Raw genomic sequence first — 22,236 nt, 5'->3', positions numbered from 1 at the left:
AAAAGGCAATTGAGTTTTAAGTAGGATTGAATGATGAATAGGATTGATGATTTAAAACTCCTAACATCACTAGAAGTCTTTTTCTTAGTCCACTTAGTATTTGGGTTCCTCAAGGCCATTTAAACTTCTTTTTCAAATCCAATTAGTATTTCAAATATTTTTCAAAGCATGTCTTAACAAAATATTGTAACTTCCTTAAATCCTTAAAATAATTCCTTTCACTTTCAAAATAGTCGACTGTTTTAAATATATAAATTATTTTAAACTAAAGTATATTTAAATACAAATATATATGTATATATATGTATATATGTATATGTATATATATATATATATATATATATATATATATATATATATAATTCATAAATTTATGGGGGATTACACTATATCATAAAAACTGAAATACAGAATAAGAACTTGAAGAGAGATAAAAGAAAGCAATTTTGAGAGAGAAACTGAAAAGGCAAGGAAATCTGAAAAGATAGAAAGACATTGTAGTAGAAGTTATAGTTATTAGGGTATGAATATTGGAAGTCTGAATGAGAGTCTTGAACAAAGACTTTTAGAGTCTTGAGCAAAGACTATGCAATAATGTTGAAAGAAAAAGTTGAGTCTTGGAGTGGGTTTGATAATTCAAGACTCCATCCAAGACTATGACATGCAAGAGGTTAAATTTCTAGGCCACGTAAAACTTGACATTTGTCTTTTCTTTTTTTTGTAAAATTCATCTAAAACATAGTGTGTAGCGAGTCTGAGAGATAGTATAAAATAGGATTAAGTTTGAAGTGAGTCTGTAAAATTAAAAAGTAGTATAAAGTTAAGGAAAATTTGCACAAAACCACCTTAAGTTTTCACTTATTTAGAAACTCCCACCTTTATGTTTTTTTTCCTAAATTTCCACCTGAACTTTACAAAACCTTTATAAACTCCCACCACTTAACGGATTTTGCCAAACTCCGTTAGTGGTGGGACCCGCATCAGTTATTTCTTTTGTTTTTCCCTCCGAACAACTCACTTCCCCTTTCTTATATAAGATAATTTCCCTCCAACACAACCAACAAAGGAGACAGACCTCCTTATGATAAGATGTGGGTGAAGGATCAAAGGGTGAAAAGGGAAATTCTCTTATATGAGAAGGGGGAAATGAGTTGTTTGAAGGGAAAAACAAAAGAAATAACTGATGTGGGTCCCACCACTAACGGAGTTTGGCAAAATCCGTTAAATGGTGGGAGTTTATAAAGGTTTTGTAAAGTTTAGGTGGAAATTTAAAGAAAAAAAAAACATAAAGGTGGAAGTTTTTAAATAAGTGAAAATTTAAGGTGGTTTTGTGCAAATTTTCCTAAAGTTAATGTGATGGAATTTGAAGTTTAGAGTCGAGTTTTAGTATTAATTTAATACAACCTACATAACATGTATCGTATATACACTAATTTTGCACCAGGTTCATACGAGTTATATTTCATGAATAGATTGTATATAAAAAAAAAGGTACAAGCTGTAGATACGTGTCTAACTTTTCGTACAACGGCTTAAGTTTCTGCCACCTCTGCCAATTGCCACACAAAAAAACAGGCTCTTGGAAGTCTCATCTACCACCATGCTCAAGTAGTCACCCCTTCTTTCTCTCTTGCACACGACAGCCAAAAAACATAAACATGAATCTGGTTCATCAGATTCTGAACGTTGCTATTTCATTAATAACTTTCATGACTATACTAATTTCTCTCCCACCTCTACTATTTCTAAGGTTCGTCATCTCAAATCTGAGATATATCTTCAGTGAAAATGTGGCTGGAAAAGTTGTGCTCATCACAGGTGCATCCTCGGGCATTGGCGAGGTTTGTCCATTTTCCTTTGTATTGGCTAGAACACTTCATTTATCTGCGCAGTTAACTTTTCACATATTTTAATAATTTAAATTATAAAGTAGAGCAGTTCATTAGCAAGGTGATCTGTATATAACACTTATTTGTAACACCTTTCACTTGTGAGTAATTAGATAAGTTCGACTCATGTGATCAGTTACAAATGTCTTCTTCCTTTTGTTTTTTTTGAGATAGTAATTAGTTTCCATTCCAAAAATAGAAATAAAAGAAATGGATAAATTAATAAGGACATTTAAAAAAAAAATATGGATAAATTAATAAAAGACCGGACAAAGTACTTTGAAAACTTCGTGCCTAAGTTAAGAGTAGCAAGTTCACACCTCCCAATACAATACTATCTCCATTTTTTAATACATATGCCATTTTATTTGGGCACAAGAACCAAGGTTAAGGAGAGATTGTTGTAATAGCTTTTCTTATCCATGTGATTATGTACTTGAAGGATAAGATAGTGTCATTTATTAGTACTATTATATTATCAAAAATTACTAAATGAAGATATGTTACATATAATGTTATTAGTATCGGAAAGTATGAATTTGTAGGATCGAATCGGCATGATCGAATTTTATAATCGAATCATAGGATCGTAAGATACTGCGATATAGAGTAAATTAGTGATAATTATGCTACAATGTGGTCAAAAGACACATGTTAAAACTTTACACACATTAATAATGATATTTTTCATTTTCAAATGATGATAGTAATTCAATACTCTAAAATTAAGGTAACATGTGACTAAAAGCTATTAGGAAAAAGATAATATTAGGAATTATTTTATGAAATCGTAAAATTGTATTATAATTCTATCAGGTGAATTTTGGTAGTTGGATAGGATTGTAAGATTCTATTAATTCAGGATTTTATGTAGGATTGAGATTGAAAAGGTACTTCCGAATTGTAGAATCGTAAGATCCGAATCGGAATTTCAAGAACAATGAGGACATGTATTATGAAACATCCTGAAGTGGAATATAGTGTATTTATTAAGAAACTCAAAAGAAGTATAAAATCAAATATAGATAGTATATATTGGTGTTATCCTGTCATTCACAGCAGGTAATGTGGCTTATTTTGATCTTCAAAGCATCTTGCATATGAGTATGCACGGAGAGGAGCCTGCTTAGCCCTTGTTGCCAGAAGGCGGCAACATCTTCAAAATGTTGCAAAAACCGCCCATCATCTCGGCGCCCCAGATGTCATTGTCATCCCTGCAGATGTTAGCAAACTGGAGGATTCTAAGCATTTCATCACCGAAACAGTGGAACATTTTGGTAGACGTAAGTATATAAGCTTTTTGGATTTTTCTATATTGTACTCTGTGTTTTACAAAATTCTATGTTGTACCCGACGTTTTTGAAATTTTCACGTTGTACCCGACGTTTTTGAAATTTTCACGTTGTACCCTAAGATTTCTTAACGTTACAGACAATACCCTTATACACGATATCAAATAATAGATTTTGGGACTATCTTACCTGTGGGAATAGAGTACGATTTTTTAGCCTTGTTAGTTGACTGAAGTTTGGAATATGAACTGATAAATTGAAAACTAAGTGAGGTTTGGAGTAGGATTTTCTATTAGTAAAGGTATTTTATGTGATGTTTAGAAAGTTTAGGAGTACAATGTGGAGAGTTCAAAAAGGCTGGGTACCACGTAGAATTTCGAAAGACACAAGGGGCACTATGTAGAAAAACCCAAGTTTTTTTATGAGAACTTCTGGCAGGTCGGGGGAGGAGAATGCTTATTATATACTTCTCATTATCTATATATATATATATCTATGTTTAAGTTTATATGAGAACCATCCTCATGGTGAGAACCGTGAGATTGTGAGAACCACTTATTCTTCCTCATTTTTGTAAGATTTTTTTCATTTCACAACTTTATTTCTCATTTTATATTTTGTTTATTTTGTGTTTTTGCTCATTTAACATTTTTATGCGCATTTCATAACGACTTTTCTCATTTTACGTTTTGCTCATTCTTACGTTTTTGCTCATTTGGCTTTTTTCATGATTATCTTACATTTTTGTCATGATACATTATTGCTCCTTTTACGGTTTTGCACATTTATTTTCTTCTACTCATTTTATAATTTTTCTTATTTTTTATTTTTTTGGTCATTTTATGAAATTATCACTCATTTTTAATGGTTTTCACTGGTTTAAGTTCATATATATATATATATATATATATATATATATATATATATATATATATATATATATATATATATATATATGGGACAAGATTACATGAGAATGCTCCTTACATGAGAAATAAGAATGAATTTCAACCATACGATTGGATTAGAATTACAACACTTGTTCATTAGAGTTATATCCCCTAAAAAAAAATTGAGCCCAAAAAAAAACATTTGATTTTTTTTTCTAATATTCCTTTTTTTGGAGTAACATCACTTTTTCATTAGAGTTACGTCACTTATTCATAAGAGTTTTGCGCGTAAAATTATTCTCATTTTCTCATGTAAGTATGCATTCTCATATGAACTCACTTCATATATATATATACACACGTAAGTTTGTTAAGCCTCAAGCATGATATAAAAGACTTGAACAGGCAGCAATGTCAAATTAACAGTGGTATATGTCCATTACAATTTACATGCATGCAAACTGCAATATAGTTGACCATCTGGTGAACAATGCTGGGATTGCCACAATGAGCATGTTTGAAGAATTTACTTGCGTAACCAATGCTGCACCGGTGATGGTAAATCTCACATACTTAACCTCGGTTTAACCCTTGCATTAAGCTGAATGACTAATCATCCTTTTCTTCAGGAAACCAACTTCTGGGGCTCAGTATATAGTACCCACTTTGCTATTCCACATCTAAGAACTAGCAAGGGAAAGATTATAGTTATTGCCTCATCTGGAGCATGGTTACCTGCACCACGGCTAGCTTTATACTCTGTGAACATCTCAACATACTTGATCATCCTAATCGCTTGGTTTCTCTTTTCAAATCTCACATATTCCCTCATGGCTCTAACAGGCAAGTAAAGCTGCACTAGTGATCTTCTTCGAGACACTGAGAGTTGAGCTTGGGGGAGACATAGGGATCACGATAGTGACTCCAGGGTTGATCGAGTCAGAGTTGACGAAAGGGAAGTTCCTCTCACCGGAAGGCAAGATGGTAGTAGATCAAGAAATGAGAGATGTAAGCCACTTCTAGATCTTACCTAAACTTAACGATAGTGTGTATAAATGGCCTGCGTTTCCTTCTTCAAAAACAAGTATGGTCTCCATCATAAGCAGAAGCCAAATAATTCATTCATATCGCTTGCAAAATACACGCAAAAGTTATTAATTAAATTATTCAGAGTTCAGAAAATTACTTGACATGCCTTATTATCAAACACAAGGATGGTGAAAGTTGTACTATTCCAATTTCCAAAGTGGTTTTTTTTTTTGAAGGGATCTAGAGTAATTCTAGACAGATATTTGACCACCAGTGTTACAACAAAGTACTAATATATCAGATCTGAAAACGTGAAAAAAGTTACAACTGTTTTTTATAAATAAATGTAGATAAGAAAAAATGTATTCTTTTAGGAACTTCTACACTTTCAATCAAAACTTGACCTGTCAAAAACGACAACCGGTATAAAAAAGATTCAATCAAATGCCTATGAAGAATTGGTTCATAATTGTACTTCAAGCCTGTGTAACAGAAACCCAGCCCACCTATTAGCACAGAAACATACCTAACCGCAAAATTCAGTCCGAGCCAGCTGAGGAAAAAGTGACCAAATGTGAATGGAATTTCGGAAGCCCACAAAATGTTGGTGCAAAAATAGTAAAATACATTAAAATCATTTGGGAAGTGAATGCATTAGTGTACATTGTAAATGAAAATTTTGGTAAATAATGCTTATATAAATATTGTAGATTTCCCAGTAGAACTCTTTTGAGTTTTAGTGAACATATGGTGCAAAAGTTATGTTGTTCTTATAAGCTTCTTCTCTTTCTTCAACATAAATGATGCCAGGTACAAGTAAGTGCAGTCCCAGTTGAGCCAGTGGAGAGATGTTCAAAGGCCATTGTGGATAGCGTTTGCCGTGGTGATAGATATCTAACAGTCCCATCATGGATGAGAGTAACAGTCCTGTGGAAGATGTTTCTACCCGAGATACTAGACTGGTGCAACCGCATGCTTTTAGTAACAAAACCTGAAACACCACCAACAGCAGCGCCTAGCAAGAAAATCTTGGACTATACTGGAGTAAAATCAGCCATGTATCCACCTTCAATCCAATAATCCTAGCCTACAGTTGTCAACAATCATGATGACGATGGTATATATGAATTATCAACACCGAATCTTTGTTGGACAATAGAATGGCAAAATTATCTTTTTATGTGTTCCATGAGACGGAGCAAAATATGTGGGTTCATAAGTAGCAAACGAGGGAAGTTTTCTTGTATAAATTGCATACTGGTAGCGGGGTTTAGTAAAACCCATGAAATTTAAAGCTTATCATCAGACAGTAGTAGAACTTCAGCAGCAGATTACATATATAAAAATTGAAGAGAGGCAACTAAGAGTTTGTTTGTTATCATTTTTTTAAGGAAAAATTTACAAGAGAGAGCTTAATTATTACCTATTTTCTATTATAAGTCCCAATTATGGATTATACCAGACAAGTCTCAAGTTTACTATCTTGTAATTTTCATAGGTCTTGAGTTACTTATAATTGGTTTAAAAGGTAAGATTTTTAAATGTTTACCATCTTCGAACATTTTCAGCAAGTGACAAAGTCTTATAAAATGGGGCGAACATTTAAAAATATTACCTTTTAAATCGTTTTTAATTAATCCAGGACTTCTAAAAATCACAATATGGTAAACTTGGAACCTGCAAAGAATAATTCATAGTTGGGACCTACAGAAGAAAATGGGTAATAGTTAGACCCTATCTTGTGAATTTCTCCTTTTTTTTATTTTCCAATTTCAAAATGTTTAATTAAAATTTCTCATTGTCAGTTTTAAATGTAACTATATTAACAAGTATCACTATCTTTCAAGTTTGTTACTCCGCCAATTTATATTTAGCCAAATCCTTGACTAAACACAGAACATGAATTTGAAATGTACCTCTATAGGAGCTCCAGTAGTATACAGGGCCAGTTGAGTACATGTTGTAGACAAAGATGCCGAGACATATTGACGTCGGTGAATTGAGACATTTCGACTTCCGTAGATTGACGACCTGGCCAAATGATATTCCACCATGCGCCAAATAATGATATCATAGAGTCGAAATCAGTGAAACTGCAGAACCAAATTCTGCCTTTAGACAAAAAAAACCATTCTCCACTTCTCCCAACTCCTGCCCTTAGACAAAAGAAACCATTCTCCACTTGTCCCGCCTTCGGATAAAAGAGGCCGTTTCGAAATTGGCAACATATGCCTCTTACCAAACATGACTGCAATCATACCTGGAAAAATACTTGCCAGCTTTACCAAACACTCCCCATCTTACCAGGCGAGCAACTTGAACAGATGCTTCACTGCGGCCAGCTATTTCAAGCACTACTTTTACCTCTTTTACCAAACTATCATTTGTAATTCTCAAAAATCTTTGCAATAACCAAGAAATTGCAATGTGCATTCAACGGCTCAAGGTGATAAAGTGATGACATCTGACTGGCTATTTCGGTGTACTGGGTTAGAAGTAACAGGTGTCAGCCTTTGCAAAAGTAACCATGCATCTGAAGTTGGACAGCCTTGGTTCATCTCAAGGGCAACTGGGATTGTAGAAGTCTTATTCATCTCCAGGAGCATCGAACCCTGGAAAAAGTAAAATGTGATAATTTGTTTTCTTTCCTTCTTTTTCTTTAGGGGGGGAGGGAGGGGGCGAGGGGAAGGGTTGGGGAAAGAGGGGGTCGAGGAGTAACGATCAGTTATCATCTCTTACGGGCTAAACACCTACAATTGAATATTCTCAAAATCACTACAAAGCTGAGCTAAGAAGAAAGGTTGATGATGCCAAAAGAACTAGCCTCAAAATTTATCAAGAAAATCTGAAATTGTTTGAGTACGCTTTTCATGTCTTCAACTACTTTGTCATCAGAGGAGGAAAGAGCAGCAGTCACTCCTTCAGGTGAGTAGCCTATTACTTTATGCACGACCTGAAAATAGACCATGATTGCTATAGATTAGTGCGTACGAACAAAGTGCATTAGATATGGAAGCAGGCAAACAGCTCAACTCACATTATGGTGAATAAGGATTTCAGATATGAGACTCCCATCATCAACATAAACCCGCAGCTCAAACATAGACCGTCCCTTATACTGGAATCTCTTCACACCGGTTAAAAAGCACTGCAAAACAGCCTTACAAACTTGAGATAAAGGATGTATTGGAACTTGTGAAAAATACAGCTTTGCTTGACCACCATAATTCTACAAAGCTACCAAAAGGCACATTAATTGCTACACATTCTTTTGAAATACATATTTGTCTTTGTAAACAGAACATACTAATATCAAGGAAAAGGATAAAGGTACATATGTATATCAAGAGTATCAGAAATATATTTGAAGAGCTTAGATAAAAAAATCGCATGAGAATCAAGCTAAATATCAAGCAAACCTCAGCCTAAAAAATATACATTACAGTATCATAACAAGGCAAGTTGCATAACTATGAAATCCAATAACTTACTCAACCATACAGGTTTTGCATTTTGCAGATATCACATGTCAAATAACCAGCACACGCTGCAAATAATTACATATTCAAGGCAATTTACATACTTATTTTATAGCAAGGATAAAAAATAATTGAAAAATAATTTTTTTTATCCATGTACATTTCACGATTCACGAGGCAACTACAGGATGAACATGGTACCAGAACTGGAAACTCTATGCCAATGGAATCCCATCTTAAATATGGTAACGCAGCCTACTGTATAGATGGATTTAGAGATGCTAGCAAGAGCTTTGTATTCTTCATGTGATATGGACATTTCTAACATCGACACCCTCTAAGCCACTTGTACACATCTATGGACTGTTTGGTTAGTATTCATAATTGTAGTAATAGTAATGTAATTTAGTCCAAATTTATAAAAAGAAAAATTATAATATCAATATCCATGGTGATGAAATTCCATCAGAAACACAACTTTTCCTTCATAAATTCCCATTAACATCCAACACCAAATTTCAGGAAGAAATGGACATTTGGGGATGAGGTAATGACATGGGATTTTTTTTTTACAAATTTATATTACAATGAATCATCATTACCACCATTTATAACCACTAATCAGATGAGCAGCAAGAGTACAGATACATTTATGGGGCATTTGATATGTGGGATAAAAAATATGGGGATTAGAGGGTGGAATAAGGATAGGAAACTAATGAGGATAAGGATAAGATATCAAATCCTTTGTTTAGTCTGTAAGGGGAAGATGTTGGATATAGATAGCCTATATACTAAAACAACCTTACTAAATCTCTTCTCCTCCTTTTTCATTAAGTGCAAAAATGTACTTTCTCTCCTCCTTACCCCTCCTCATACCCCACCCCTTAGGTATAAAGTTGGTGGGATAACATGAATTTAATCGCTATCCCAAGGGAATATCATAATCCCTACAAACAAGTAACAAGGATAAGTTGGGTTTTGTTATCCCTATCCCACCTCTCTATCCCCATAAACAAACAGCCTGTAACATTGTTAAAGTAGCATGTTACGATCACCTAGATTTATATTGATAATATGAAGTAAAAATAAAAGTTGCATTGAAATAGAGAATGACCTATTACTCCGTATGTTTTAGTTGTACCCAAAGGACTTGGCATGTTTGCTAATGTACAACTTTGATCATTAATCTTTAATTATGCGTAAGTTAAAATTGTAAAAAGTGTATTCTATAAACATGCATATTAAGAAGAATTTAACAAGATCCCATGTGAATATATTTTTCTTTATGTATACATAATAGAAGACGTTTAAAGTAGAGAATGTGAATAGGGTCAAAAGTTAAAACTATCAAAAAACGGAGGTAGTATTTAGAAGCAAAATAAATGGCTAAAACAACTTTATATATATATTTTTTAAAGGGAGTATCTACTAGGAATGTCAATGCATGGTTCAACATTGATCCACCCAATGCAAAAATCTTATTCTCTATTACTAAATTCATATGATTTCTTTGCAATATGTTGTACTGTCAAATGTCAATGACTCTTGAAGCATATAGACAAATATGAAGATGATAAAACAGTTGCATATACCTTGATCTTCCCTTTAATAAAAGGCTTGTTAAACTGCACTGCATCCCATATTGCTGACAAACTTGCCAGATATATGAAAGGCAACTCCCTTTCTCCACTAAGTATAAATGGGTGCTCCATATAATCCACCATATGAGCATCTTCATTTTCAGTGACGGTGGCAGAGGGCAGATTGAGCTCAGTATGCTCTCCAGCAGGTGCTTGCTCAGGAGCTCTGTTACTCGTAGGAAACTCATGAGCATCTACACCAACAGAAGTCTGAGCAGTCTCTCGTCTAGTAGAATGCTCGGCAGATTCTTTACCATGAAGTGGCTCAGTAGCATCAGTACCCACAGGAAGCACACGAGCTTCTAAACTGCTATAAAGTTGAGCACTTCCTCTACTAGTATTATTTTGAGCAGACACACTGCTTAAAGAATGCTGATCAGTTCTTCCTGAAGAAGAGAGTTCAGTAATTACTCTGCCAGCATGAGGGGCTTGCCTAATCCTACTGATTGGATCACCACCTGCCACAGGGAAGCAAAAAAAAAAATTATAAGAGCAACAAATTTTCACTTCAAATAATAAGAACAAATAATACCAATAAACAGAGAAGGCAAAGAACAAAAGAGAACCTACCAAACAACTCTGACATCTTTTTGAAGTACTATGGTTTTCCTCACAAATAGGCATACTATAGATTCACAGATATGTCATGAAACTCAGAAAAAGATTGCATAATGCCCCAACGGATTTGCGCCTTTTAAGGATTACTCAATAAGACTTAAATGGAGATCCTCTTTTTGCCAAACCTGTTTAATTCTTTGAAACTCACTTTCCAGTATACTGTTTATAGCTCTAATTTAAGCAATACTTCAATCTATTTTAAGGCTAAAAGTGATACATTTTTATAGTAAATAATCACATCTCAATCCAAGCCCAAAATAAAAGGCATGACAAGAGAAACAATATGGTTTATGAAGTCATGGATGAAGTCTTCAACTCTTCACTAAATATATGATAAGGTCAGGAATCAAATTTTCATTCCAATACCTTGTGGAAGCGAATGGAATTAAGTCTTCATTTGTTATGTCAATCATGTCGCTGAATTAGTAGTTATCATTCTGTGAATAATGAACTTTCTAGGAATACAAGACTTCCCATAATTAGTTTGGTGTGCTTCACAAGGCCGACAGTGACACTAGAAAAATAATGTTACCGTAAAAAAAAGCACACACGCGCACACACGCGCACACACACACACCCCTGTATTGGAAGTAGAATAATATTTATCAAAGAGAATGGAAAGATTAACTCTCCACTTAAAATCATCAAAAAGAGAAGCTAAAGCTCACCCAAGGTATATTCACGGAACTGAGTCGCAGCATGTAGCATAGAGTTCCTGGTGTTGCCAGGAACATGATTAGCATCATTCACTGATGTAGAATCATTATTAACACCATTTTGAGCCCAAGCAGCAAGGGTAGCTCTTGTTGATAATGGAGGAACAATACCACTTCTTGTTCTGAATAAATTTATAAAGCAAAATGGAAGACGCGATAAATAAGTAGGCCTCTATATCAAATTTCAGACACCTCACATTACCAACAAATAACAAGAATAACTTGCCCTCTTCAGCATGGAGTGGGAGAATGAGACCATTTTAAAGTGAAGAAAAGAAAAGATACTGGAGTTCCTGACAAGCACATTTGATAAAAAAAAGTGTGAACTATTTGCATATGTGGAAACAGTTTCATGCTTTTAAACTTTTCTTTTCCATTACCTTCTTTACTATCATACAAAATTAATGGAGACATTCATTCCTGTGATAGTAGTCTTGCAAGTATTAGAGGATATACAACCTAACATTAAAAGAAATTTGAGAAACTTAATACCTGGTGAAGACATGAGTCAAATATCAGCCTAATATAAAATTACACTGATAAGCTTTAAAGTACTATTCTTAGATAATTCAGTACTGAGACACCCATTTAACATTCTAATTCAGCACATCTTATCTTACGGTACAATAGGCCTTTGTACTTGATTGCAATTAGTCCCAAATCCCAATTTGTAACAGAACAAGAAAAAATCATGTTTATTTAGCTATTCATTAACGAATAATGCATAATGTGAAGTTCAAGATAGAAAAATAAGCCTCACTGAAACCCAAAAAGTTAAAAAAAGCCAGGCACAGATCTCTAAATCTCTTCATTTACAGAATAAGTGAATAACAAGAACAGCCATTTGTTGATACCTTTTGCCTCTTGGTGGCTTATTAACTTCATGAACAAGCCTTTGTCTAGCTGCTTCAAGCTCTTCAACAGAGCCACCAAGTATTTCCAATACTTCAGGAACCAACATCAGAAGTCCACGCCGTATATTTACATTCCGTATGACAACCTACACAAGAACACCGACTGGTTTCAGAATTTAATTAAGGGAACACAATAAACAGTTCATGTGGCCAAGATAACCATGAGTTCAGGAAGTGGAGAAAAAAGATTTATGACATAAATTAAACAAAAACCATCAATCAATCCAATTAAACACACCATAATCTAGAAATTACATTGAGCTATATAATGAAGAATAAACAGCAATGGGCATTTGTTTTCATAGCCGGGACTTCTATGACAATTTTTAATGGTTCATGGACATATATAAAAAAAAAAAAGTCACCCTAAACCCATAAACACAAAATTTACATGAAATTTTGTTTTATTTTTTGATAAGGATAGACAACCAAGCTGACAACTTGAATTACCCATACAGATGAGGTATGAGGGATTCAGGACAACAACAAAAAAGAGACAAGAAGCACAAGGAAACCCAAGATCTATTCCAGCCTAATACTGGGACCCAATTTAAAGTAAACTTCGTTAAAAATCCTAAAACAAAAGACTAACAGCCAAGCTAGAAGTAGAAAAAGGGTTGCAATCTCATAGCACAGGCAAATCCTCGAAGCCAACACATCGTCAAACTAGATGAATTTAGAACTTCAAAAATGATAAAACAAAACCACAACCTAAGAACTAAAAACAAAGCAAAACCCTAACTAATAAGTATTACCAACTTTACCAAATTTACTTGATAACCCTAACAGATAGAACACTTTCAGGATGCATGCCAAGGCACACAAACTTCTCATAATGCTTCAAACCGGTGTCTTAAAACAAACCAAGGAATTTCATCAGTGTCATTTTTACTACGTTATTGTCTTCTCATAAAAAGACAAAGAACCATTCTAGTGGAAAGCAAGGGAGAATTTTGAAGTCAGCATCAGTTACGTGGCATCCATGTGGATGAAACTCACAACCAATGTTAACTTAAATGGGAAAAATAATACAAAATAGAGGTTTGTTATCAAATCTGAAAGCGATACTAACACACAATTATGAAGTAATGAAAACGAATCATTCAAAAAATAATGAATGTAATGAGTTATCAGATCTCGTTGAGTAAACCTTAAACCCAGCAGGTGCAAGGGCTTCAAGACATTTGATTGGCCTATACTCCATACCAAATACATGTTGGACACCATCTGTCATGGAGAGCTTGAGGCATCTTTTAAGCCCCGGAGCTGCGTTCTTGTACCTCTCCCTCAAAGGACAACTAATATTAATTACTTCATCAACCTGAGGAAAAGCGAATGAAAAGGAGTGCAAAAAATTTAAAGTAACATAAAACTAATGACAATAATGATAAACTCACTCCAAATACCCCTTCAAAATCACATGAAAATCTTAAGAGTTTAAAAGCGTTGGCAGCTATTTTAAGCTTCCAAAGTGCACATATGAGTTCTAATAAAATTTCAACAATTGCATTTCTAAGCTTGTGAGCAAAAATTCAAAGAAAGACAAACACTAAAAAAACAAATAGCTCTAGTCAAATACTTTAAAGACGACAAGATGGCTGGTTATTGCATGCTTTGGTGTCACGAAAACAAATAACTCTTACACCTCCGCACCCTCTCTCTCTCTCTCTCGTGCACACACACACCCAACCAAACAAGAAAAGGCTTATTTTTAAAGAAAGGCTATTTACAAACCTCCCAAGGCAAAAACTCAAGCATTTTCAAAAAATTTGGGCTATTAACTATCAAGTTTAATGCCTACGCTTCTTTAAACCTTTTAACTGGTATCCTCTTAACCGATTGTGATCTAACTTAGTCAAGGAATAGATCTTATTCAAAAAGGATAAGATAACTTCTTCCATGGTTTATTAACAATTGATAACAAAACCTATGGTGAAAAGAATAAATTTGCATCCTTTTAACACATATTCTAGAAACAGAAAAAGACATTTTCCTCCTAAGATCAAATATTTGCACTTAAATGAAAATTGGGCACAAACTTTTCCACGTGCTATGGCATAAAAGTCAAATAGTTGTCATCATGTTGCTTTATGTTAAGATCATTGAAGCTTAAATAAGTTAATTTGATCATCTCATCAAACAAATTATTTATTTATCAATAAATTATGTTGGATCATGATCCAAATAATCAGTTAACTAAAAGAAAGGAAACCCTGACTAGCAAGTCTAAAATATAAATATAAACCAAGTCTCGCAAGGAAGACAATCTGATAGCCCAAAAGATCTCTCGTAACTATAAGTACGATAGAACCCCCTCACAATCCATTGTAGGAGAAGGATACCCAATTACATTAGTTCGATAATTTGTCCATTGTTGAAGTTACTGAAGTTACTGAAGCTACAGACAAAGCATCAGCAATACTATAGAAGCCAGCAGCTCTTTTAGCTCTAACAAACTTTGCCACCTCAGCATTTTCTGTTACTTGCAATTTACAAACTTGTACAGCTCATCTTGAGTTAGTTATTTTAGTTTGTTTCTTCCTTTAGCTTACATTGTTGTGTATATATAGCTAAGGATGTAATAATTGCAGTCAATAATTCATAATACAAATAATTCTCTCTCTAAAATTCAGAGAGTTATATTCTCTCAAACATTCTTGATGTATTTTCTGTTAGCACATTGATGCAACATTCAAAGTAATTCTACTGTGTTCACATTATCAGATGAACATTTTCATCATCGTATCAAAGCAGTAAGTTCTGAATTTCAATCTAAATTCCGCAACAAATTCTTAATCTCTGATGTGAAGACTGAAAGCAAGTCAATTTTTCTGTAAGTTTTATTCAAACTTTTCCTTGCTGAAAATCAAAAGAAATCGAGGTATTTCTTCTGTCAAAATTCTTTAAAATTGCATCAAGAATGGCACCTAGAAATTCAAACACAAATACAAACACAAATGAAACTCAATCAAATCTTGAATCTGCACAAGATCCTAATAATGTGTATTTTCTTAGTTCATCTGATCTAAACACAACAAAATTAGTTCCTATTGTTTTCTCTGGTTCTGGTTTTGCTGATTGGAAAAGATCTATGATAATTGCATTATCAGCTAGAAATAAGCTAGGATTTGTCGATGGTTTATCAAAACCATCTGGAAATGCAAGTTTACTGAGAATTTGGACTAGATGTAATGATCTAGTCATATCATGGTTTCTTGCTTCATTAGATCAAGTAATTGCTAGATCTATATTATATTTCAAAACAGCAAGAGAAATATGGCTTAATCTTGAAGAACGTTTTGGAAATTTTTCTGAAACTGAATTGTATAGCCTACAACAGCAACTGAATGATATAATTCAAGAGGAAGATGAAAATATTTCAGAGTATTTTACAAGAATCAAATCTCTATGGGATATGATTGATGGTCTTGATCCAATTCCTGCTTGTGTGTGCACTGGTTGCAATTGCAATCTAACTAAACTCATGCTGAAGTCACAACAGAACACTAGGTTACTGAATTTCTTGATGAAAGCAAACCAGAAGTATGCACTGGTAAAGAGTACTATACTCATGATGCAACCACTGCCAAATATATAGACTTCTCTGTCAAGAAGAAAGTCATAGAGGCATTGCAGATTCCGCTAAAAATAACAGTGAGGTTGTAGCTTTTGCAGCAAGAAAATTTGATCAAAGACCTTATAAGCAGCAACAACAGCAAGCTACAAGAGTTACTTTCAATACCAGTAACAACTCAGGGTCTAATCCTGGCAAGATTCTCACTGGCAACAAGAGATCATCAATCTTTTATTGTGACCACTGCAAAATGGGAGGTCATTCTGATGTTGGAAAATACATGGCTATCCAGCCAATCACAAGTTTGCCAAAGGCAAAAAGGTAGCAACAGCTGCTCATGGTGATCTGGCTGAGGATGAAAACAGTGAGATAATTCAAGCATCATTCACTAAGGAGCAATATGTGAAATTAATGGATGTTCTTAGTCAACATACCACTGCAGACCAAGATAAACATCATGCTGGAGGTTCTGGTTCTCTTGGTCTGGCAGCTAGTGCTCAACTAGCAGGTACCTTTTGCTTGAATTCTATTTTAAATCAAAATTGGATCATTGATAGTGGTGCCACTGATCATATGTGTTCAAACTTGAATTTGTTTACCAATTATCATGAAGTATATGGTACAAATTACTTCATAACCATACCAGATGGAAGTAAAGTTCAAGACATGTTGGAGACATTAAACTAGGTTCTTACTTAGAACTTAAAAATGTTTTACATGTTCCCAATTTTCATTTTAATCTTATTTCTATTCCAAAGATATGTCAAGATGCTTCTTACACAATCAAATTCACTTCTGATAAGTGTTTAATTCAGGGCCCTTTGATGAACCAATACATGGTTCTTGGTGAACTGGAGCATGGCTTATACAAACTAAGTGAAGAAGTTCTTTCCTCTACAACTTCTACTACTGCTGATATAAATAAAAAAGTTGTTGATGTGTCTACTGCAAATATCTCTACATGTTTTACTGCTGTAGAAAATGCCAAATTGTGGCATATGAGATTAGGACACATCCCTTTTAGCAGGTTTAAACCAATCTGTATATGTTAATGGTTGTTTAGCTGAAAACTTTTGTCAAATATGTCCATTAGCAAAGCAACCTAGAAGTTCTTTTCCTACTAGTTCAATAAAGTCCACATTTGCTTTTCAGTTACTCCATGTAGATGTCTGGGGGCCTTACAAAACCTGTACTTATTCTGGTCACACTATGTTTCTAACCATTGTTGATGATTTTACAAGAGTTACATGGACTCATCTAATGAAAAGCAAGTCTGATTCTGTTGCTCTAATGACTCAATTTTAAAACTTTGTTGCTACTCAGGTAGGGGTGAAATCTATTCGGATAAAATCCAAAATCCAATCCAATCCAATCCAATCCAATCCAATCCAATCCAATCCAATCCGAATTAGTAATTCGGATCGGATTCGAGCTGTGTTCGGATTGGATTCGGATTGACATTTTTTGAAAAATTGGATTTTCGGATCGGATTGAGGGTAATTGGATCCAAAAATCCAATATACCCAAATAGTATTATGTCTTGTATTATGTATTTGGATTGGGCTTATGTGCTTAACTGAGTTTTTTAATAAAAAAACTACTCCATAGCCCAATATACATAGCACTTCAACCCTTCTCCTAAAACACCACCTGCACTTAATTCATCATTTTCTAATTTTACTAGGTTGTTGTTGAGCTTAATTCATTTCATCGAAAAACTAGAGTTTTGAAAAATCGGATTTTCGGATCGGATCCAATCTAGAGTATGATAATTTGGATTGGATTGGATCGGATTCAAACCTTAATTGGTTTGGATTCGGATTGAAAAATTGAAATCCAAATTTTATTCGGATCGGATTGGATTAGGCACTAATCCAAACCGCACACCGAACTTTCACCCCTACACTCAGGTTCAAAGTGTAAGAACAGACAATGCTCCTGATCTTATAGAGGGTGATATGAAGCAGCTTTTTGTTACCAGAGGCATTGAAAACCAGAAAAGCTGTAGTGGTACACCACAGCAAAATGGTGTAGTGGAGCGCAAACACAGACATTTGCTTAAAACAGCAAGATCTCTTTTCTTGCAATCCAGAATTCCTACAAAATATTGGGGTGATTGCATATTAACTGCTACCTATTTAATTAACAGAATGCCACTCAAGAGCATTCAAAATGCAACCCCATTTGAGAAACTTTTCAAATACAAACCTATTCTTACACATTTAAGAATTTTTGGGTGTTTATGTTATGTTAACACCAGACCTATCCACATAACTAAACTAGACCCTAAAGCTAATCCTTGTGTATTTGTATTTCTTGGATATCCTCCTGCACAGAAAGCTTATAAGGTTCTAGATTTGGTTACACATAAGATTGTGATTTCTAGAGACATCGTTTTCTTTGAAAAACACTTCCCTTTTCACTATTCTTCAACCACAAACAAACCTCTTTCACAAATTTATCCTCTACAAATTTTTCTTCCAACAGTCACTGACCTTAGTGATACTAGTTCAGTACATTTTCCTAATTCTCTTAACTCCACTGACTCATCATCATCTACTTTAAATACTGAACCTTCACTTGTTCCTACACCTTCTATTCCTATTCCAAGAAAATCCTTAAGAATCTCTAAACCTACTACACATCTTAAGGATTAGGCTGCTTACAGAATTGGGAGTTTCTAATCTCACCCCTGTCACTCTACATTGTGATAATATGTCAGCTCTACACATTGCTCACAATCCAGTCTTCCATGAGCGTACCAAGCACATAGAAGTGGATTGTCACTTCACTAGAGACAAGATTCTTAAAGGTCTTCTCCAACTCAGTTATCTCCCTACTCAAAATCAACTGGCTGATGTTTTTACTAAAATTCTTCCTGTTCCACAACATAAAACTCTTCTCTTCAAACTAGGTTTGGTTCCTACTTCACCATCCCCTAGTTTGAGGGGGGGGGTGTTGAAGTTACTAAAGTTACTGAAGCTACAGACAAAGCATCAGCAATACTACAGAAGCCAGCAGCTCTTTTAGCTCTAACAAACTTTGCCACCTCAGCATTTTCTGTTACTTGCAAATAACAAACTTGTACAGCTCATCTTGAGTTAGTTATTTTAGTTTGTTTCTTCCTTTAGCTTACATTGTTGTGTATATATAGCTAAGGATGTAATAATTGCAGTCAATAATTCATAATACAAATAATTCTCTCTCTAAAATTCAGAGAGTTTTATTCTCTCAAACATTCTTGATGTATTTTCTGTTAGCACATTGATGCAACATTCAAAGGAATTCTACTGTGTTCATATTATCAGATGAACAATTTCATCATCCATCTTATTCTTGTTTTCACATACTTCCTCCGTTTCAAAATACTTGAAACATTTTGACTTTTACACATTATCTTTGACTGTATTTTGTGAATTTTACAAAAGAAAAAATATACTAATGTGAAATACAGCTAAATTCACCTCCACATCTAGTTTGAAAATATCATTTTTTTATAATTTTTACGAAGTTACACATCTGCAAGCATGTCAGGAGAAACATTTCAAATAATATGAAACAGAGGAAGCATCAGATATGAAAATTGTTGGTATAAAAGAACAGTAATAAATCATAGTGTCCTTAGCATTAAAAATTTAGAAGGATAAACAAAATTCACAAACTTGTTAAAGTTTTAGCTCTCCTTTCATCTAAATGCCACTGCCACTTGCTTACCCCCAACAAAAAGAAACATACAAGGAGCGTGTATTAACTTCTGGAGTGCTAAAATCATGACTCCGCAATACCAGTTTCAAAGTTACAAGCTAATCAGAATCAGAATATTTCAAACTTCTAGTAATAATCTCAAAACATCCCTAAATCAAAAGATAGCAAGATCATCACAAACATCTGAAGATAGGCTAGAATTTATAACAAATTTGATACCAATATGAAGTGAATACTAACCTGTAAAACAAAAGGGCCAGCAAGATCAACAAGATGTAACTGGTGCACATTTGGAGGAAGAACACCAGCACCACTATAGTTGAAATCTGAGCACAAAAACTGAGCAAAACAAAGCTTAGCTTTAGCTTCAACGTCAAAATTGTTGAATCCAGGGACAGTGTTGTGAAGCCCTAATTTACAAGAATCAAGCCACTCCCTCTTCAAATTCAAACCTAATTTCCTTAAATGATCATTCACTGGACAATCAGATAATACCCTGGCCGGAATAGGAGAGGGAGGAGAGAGATGCTCAGAAACGTCGATGAAATCTTCGTCGGAAAGTTCGACGGAAGGAGGTTCGGCGACTGTGGTGGAATGAGAGGAATTTAGGGTTACGGAACTGATGTTAGGGATTTGGTTTGGAGATGGAATATCAATTTCTTCTTCGATTTCTTCATACATTGGTTCGTCAAAGACGACATGTTGCTCATCTTCTTGTTGCTGTTGTTCTTGTTGTTGTGGTTGCTGCGGGACTTCTTCGTCTTCAGAGGAGGAGGTGTAGATTGTACGAAGACGCCTTCTCGACATTGGTTTAAACTTTAAAGTGCAGTGAAGAGAGAGAGAGAGAGTGTGTGTGGAGAGAGAAGTGAAAGAAGCAAAATATTTCCCTCCAAAGACACAGTGACGAGTTGACGACGATATAAAAACTCTACTAATTTGTTAAGGGCCTTTCGACGTCAATGTGAGTTGCGATCTCTTCACCTTACTAAATTAAGTTTTAGGTCCAATAAGTTTAGATAGTTTAGATAATTTAGATAAGTTTTAATCACGTTCAATTATTATAGAATAATAAGTTCCAATTGGGTCTAATAAGTTTCAATCAGATCTAATAAGGTCTAATAAGTTCCAATTGCTTAAAGTTAGTTAAAGGTCTAATAGTTTCAATCAAATCCAATAAGGTCTAATAAGTTCCAATCAGGTCAATAAGTTTCAATCAGGTCCAATAAGTTTCAATAAGGTTCAATTAGGTCCAATAAGTTCCAATAAGTGTAGTTCAAGTCTAATAAGTTTAGTTCACGTCCAATAAGTTCAGTTCAGATAAGTTCAGGTCCAATAAGGTGAAAAGAACACGCACTAAGTTTCCAGCTTTTGTTTTATTAATATAAAAGTTATATGATATAAGGGGTAATAAATTTAAGTGGTCATTTGGTTGACAGGAGAAAACATGGGAAATAGAAATTCCTATGAATTGAAAATTTGGTAAGTTGTTTGGTTGACAACAAAACAGCAAAATGAAAGAATTAGAAATTTCTAGGAATTTTGAGTTTTCACAAAATGGAGGAAGTTACTTACCTAGGTCCCTATAAGTAAGTAGAAATTCTCATTGGAATTCAATTCTCCATCGTCAACCAAACAATTTAACCAATTTTCCATGAATTTTTCCAAGTAATTTATTTCCTATGAATTATAATGTCATAGCTCATACGAATTTTGACTTCTAATGTAAACCAAACGATCACTAAAATTAGTCCTTATACTAAACATGTCAATTTTAAAAATTGACAACTAAAAACTAAAAACTACTTTTTCTGGTTTCTATATTTTTATTTTTGGTTTTCAAAAAAAAAAAAAAACTGATAATTAAAAACCAAAAACGATAATCAAAGAGTCCTAAAGTTCTTTAATTTTTTGGAAAATTCCGTTTGGTATCATTGTACTTTTGGCTATTTTATTTGGTACCCAAATTTTTTTGGATTCTATATGGTACAACTGTAGTTGGACTTATTCTCTATCGTAACATTCCGTTAAAAAAACATTAGATTTGGGTTAAATAAGGTTAGTAGTTTGCCTCGCTATATGTTTTCTATATCGAGAATAGTTCATGTAAGGTTTGCGAGTCATTTTGCCTTTTATGGGTCAAAATCGAAGTCGGAACTGGAGAAAAATGACTAGAACCTCGTTTTCCCATCAAAAATGCCTACTTTTTTTCTTTTACCTAATTGGACCTTAAATTTGGTCATTAAAGACAAAAATGGCTCTTAAAATCATAATTACGTAAAATTAGACAAACCCCTAACCTTATTTAACCCCCAAACTAATGATTTGTTTAACATAATGTTACGGTAGAGAATAAGTCCAAACTACAGTGGTACCAAGTGGAATTTTCCTAATTTTTTTAACAAACATAAGCCTAAACCTTTGCAAATTAGTACATACACACGTACGTATGATGAGAACCATACATACGCTAAATATGAAAGATTAGAT

The 22,236-nt window shown here is 34.1% G+C and overlaps 2 protein-coding genes across 5 annotated transcripts; one reads left to right on the top strand and one right to left on the bottom strand.

Moving 5' to 3' along the window:
• Positions 1-1,518: 1,518 nt before the first annotated feature.
• LOC104908056 (11-beta-hydroxysteroid dehydrogenase A) lies at positions 1,519-6,478 on the top strand. The gene is made up of 6 exons (XM_010697109.4): positions 1,519-1,841; positions 2,980-3,172; positions 4,544-4,629; positions 4,701-4,832; positions 4,915-5,079; positions 5,911-6,478. Exons 1-6 carry the CDS (start codon positions 1,659-1,661, stop codon positions 6,178-6,180), a joined length of 1,029 nt encoding a protein of 342 aa, XP_010695411.1. The 5' UTR covers positions 1,519-1,658; the 3' UTR covers positions 6,181-6,478.
• LOC104908057 (recQ-mediated genome instability protein 1) lies at positions 5,413-20,661 on the bottom strand. 4 transcript variants are annotated; one of them, XM_010697111.3, is made up of 10 exons: positions 19,990-20,661; positions 13,621-13,791; positions 12,411-12,556; positions 11,509-11,678; positions 10,175-10,680; positions 8,138-8,260; positions 7,925-8,053; positions 7,017-7,712; positions 6,716-6,804; positions 5,413-6,187 (listed from the first exon to the last, which is right to left on the bottom strand). In XM_010697111.3, exons 1-8 carry the CDS (start codon positions 20,554-20,556, stop codon positions 7,542-7,544), a joined length of 1,983 nt encoding a protein of 660 aa, XP_010695413.1. In that variant the 5' UTR covers positions 20,557-20,661; the 3' UTR covers positions 5,413-6,187; positions 6,716-6,804; positions 7,017-7,541. The 4 variants fall into 4 exon arrangements, with proteins under 4 accessions (XP_010695413.1, XP_010695412.1, XP_010695414.1 ...); XM_010697110.3 differs by lacking the exon at positions 6,716-6,804; XM_010697112.3 differs by lacking the exon at positions 6,716-6,804 and having other exon boundaries at positions 8,138-8,248.
• Between the last annotated feature and the right edge of the window lie 1,575 nt (positions 20,662-22,236).

This window comes from Beta vulgaris, assembly GCF_026745355.1.
Source record: "Beta vulgaris subsp. vulgaris cultivar EL10 chromosome 5 unlocalized genomic scaffold, EL10.2 EL10_2_Chr5_s1, whole genome shotgun sequence".
Lineage (NCBI taxonomy): Eukaryota > Viridiplantae > Streptophyta > Magnoliopsida > Caryophyllales > Amaranthaceae > Beta > Beta vulgaris.
Note: the sequence above shows the minus strand (reverse complement) of the source record. Positions and strands in the feature narration are given on the sequence as shown.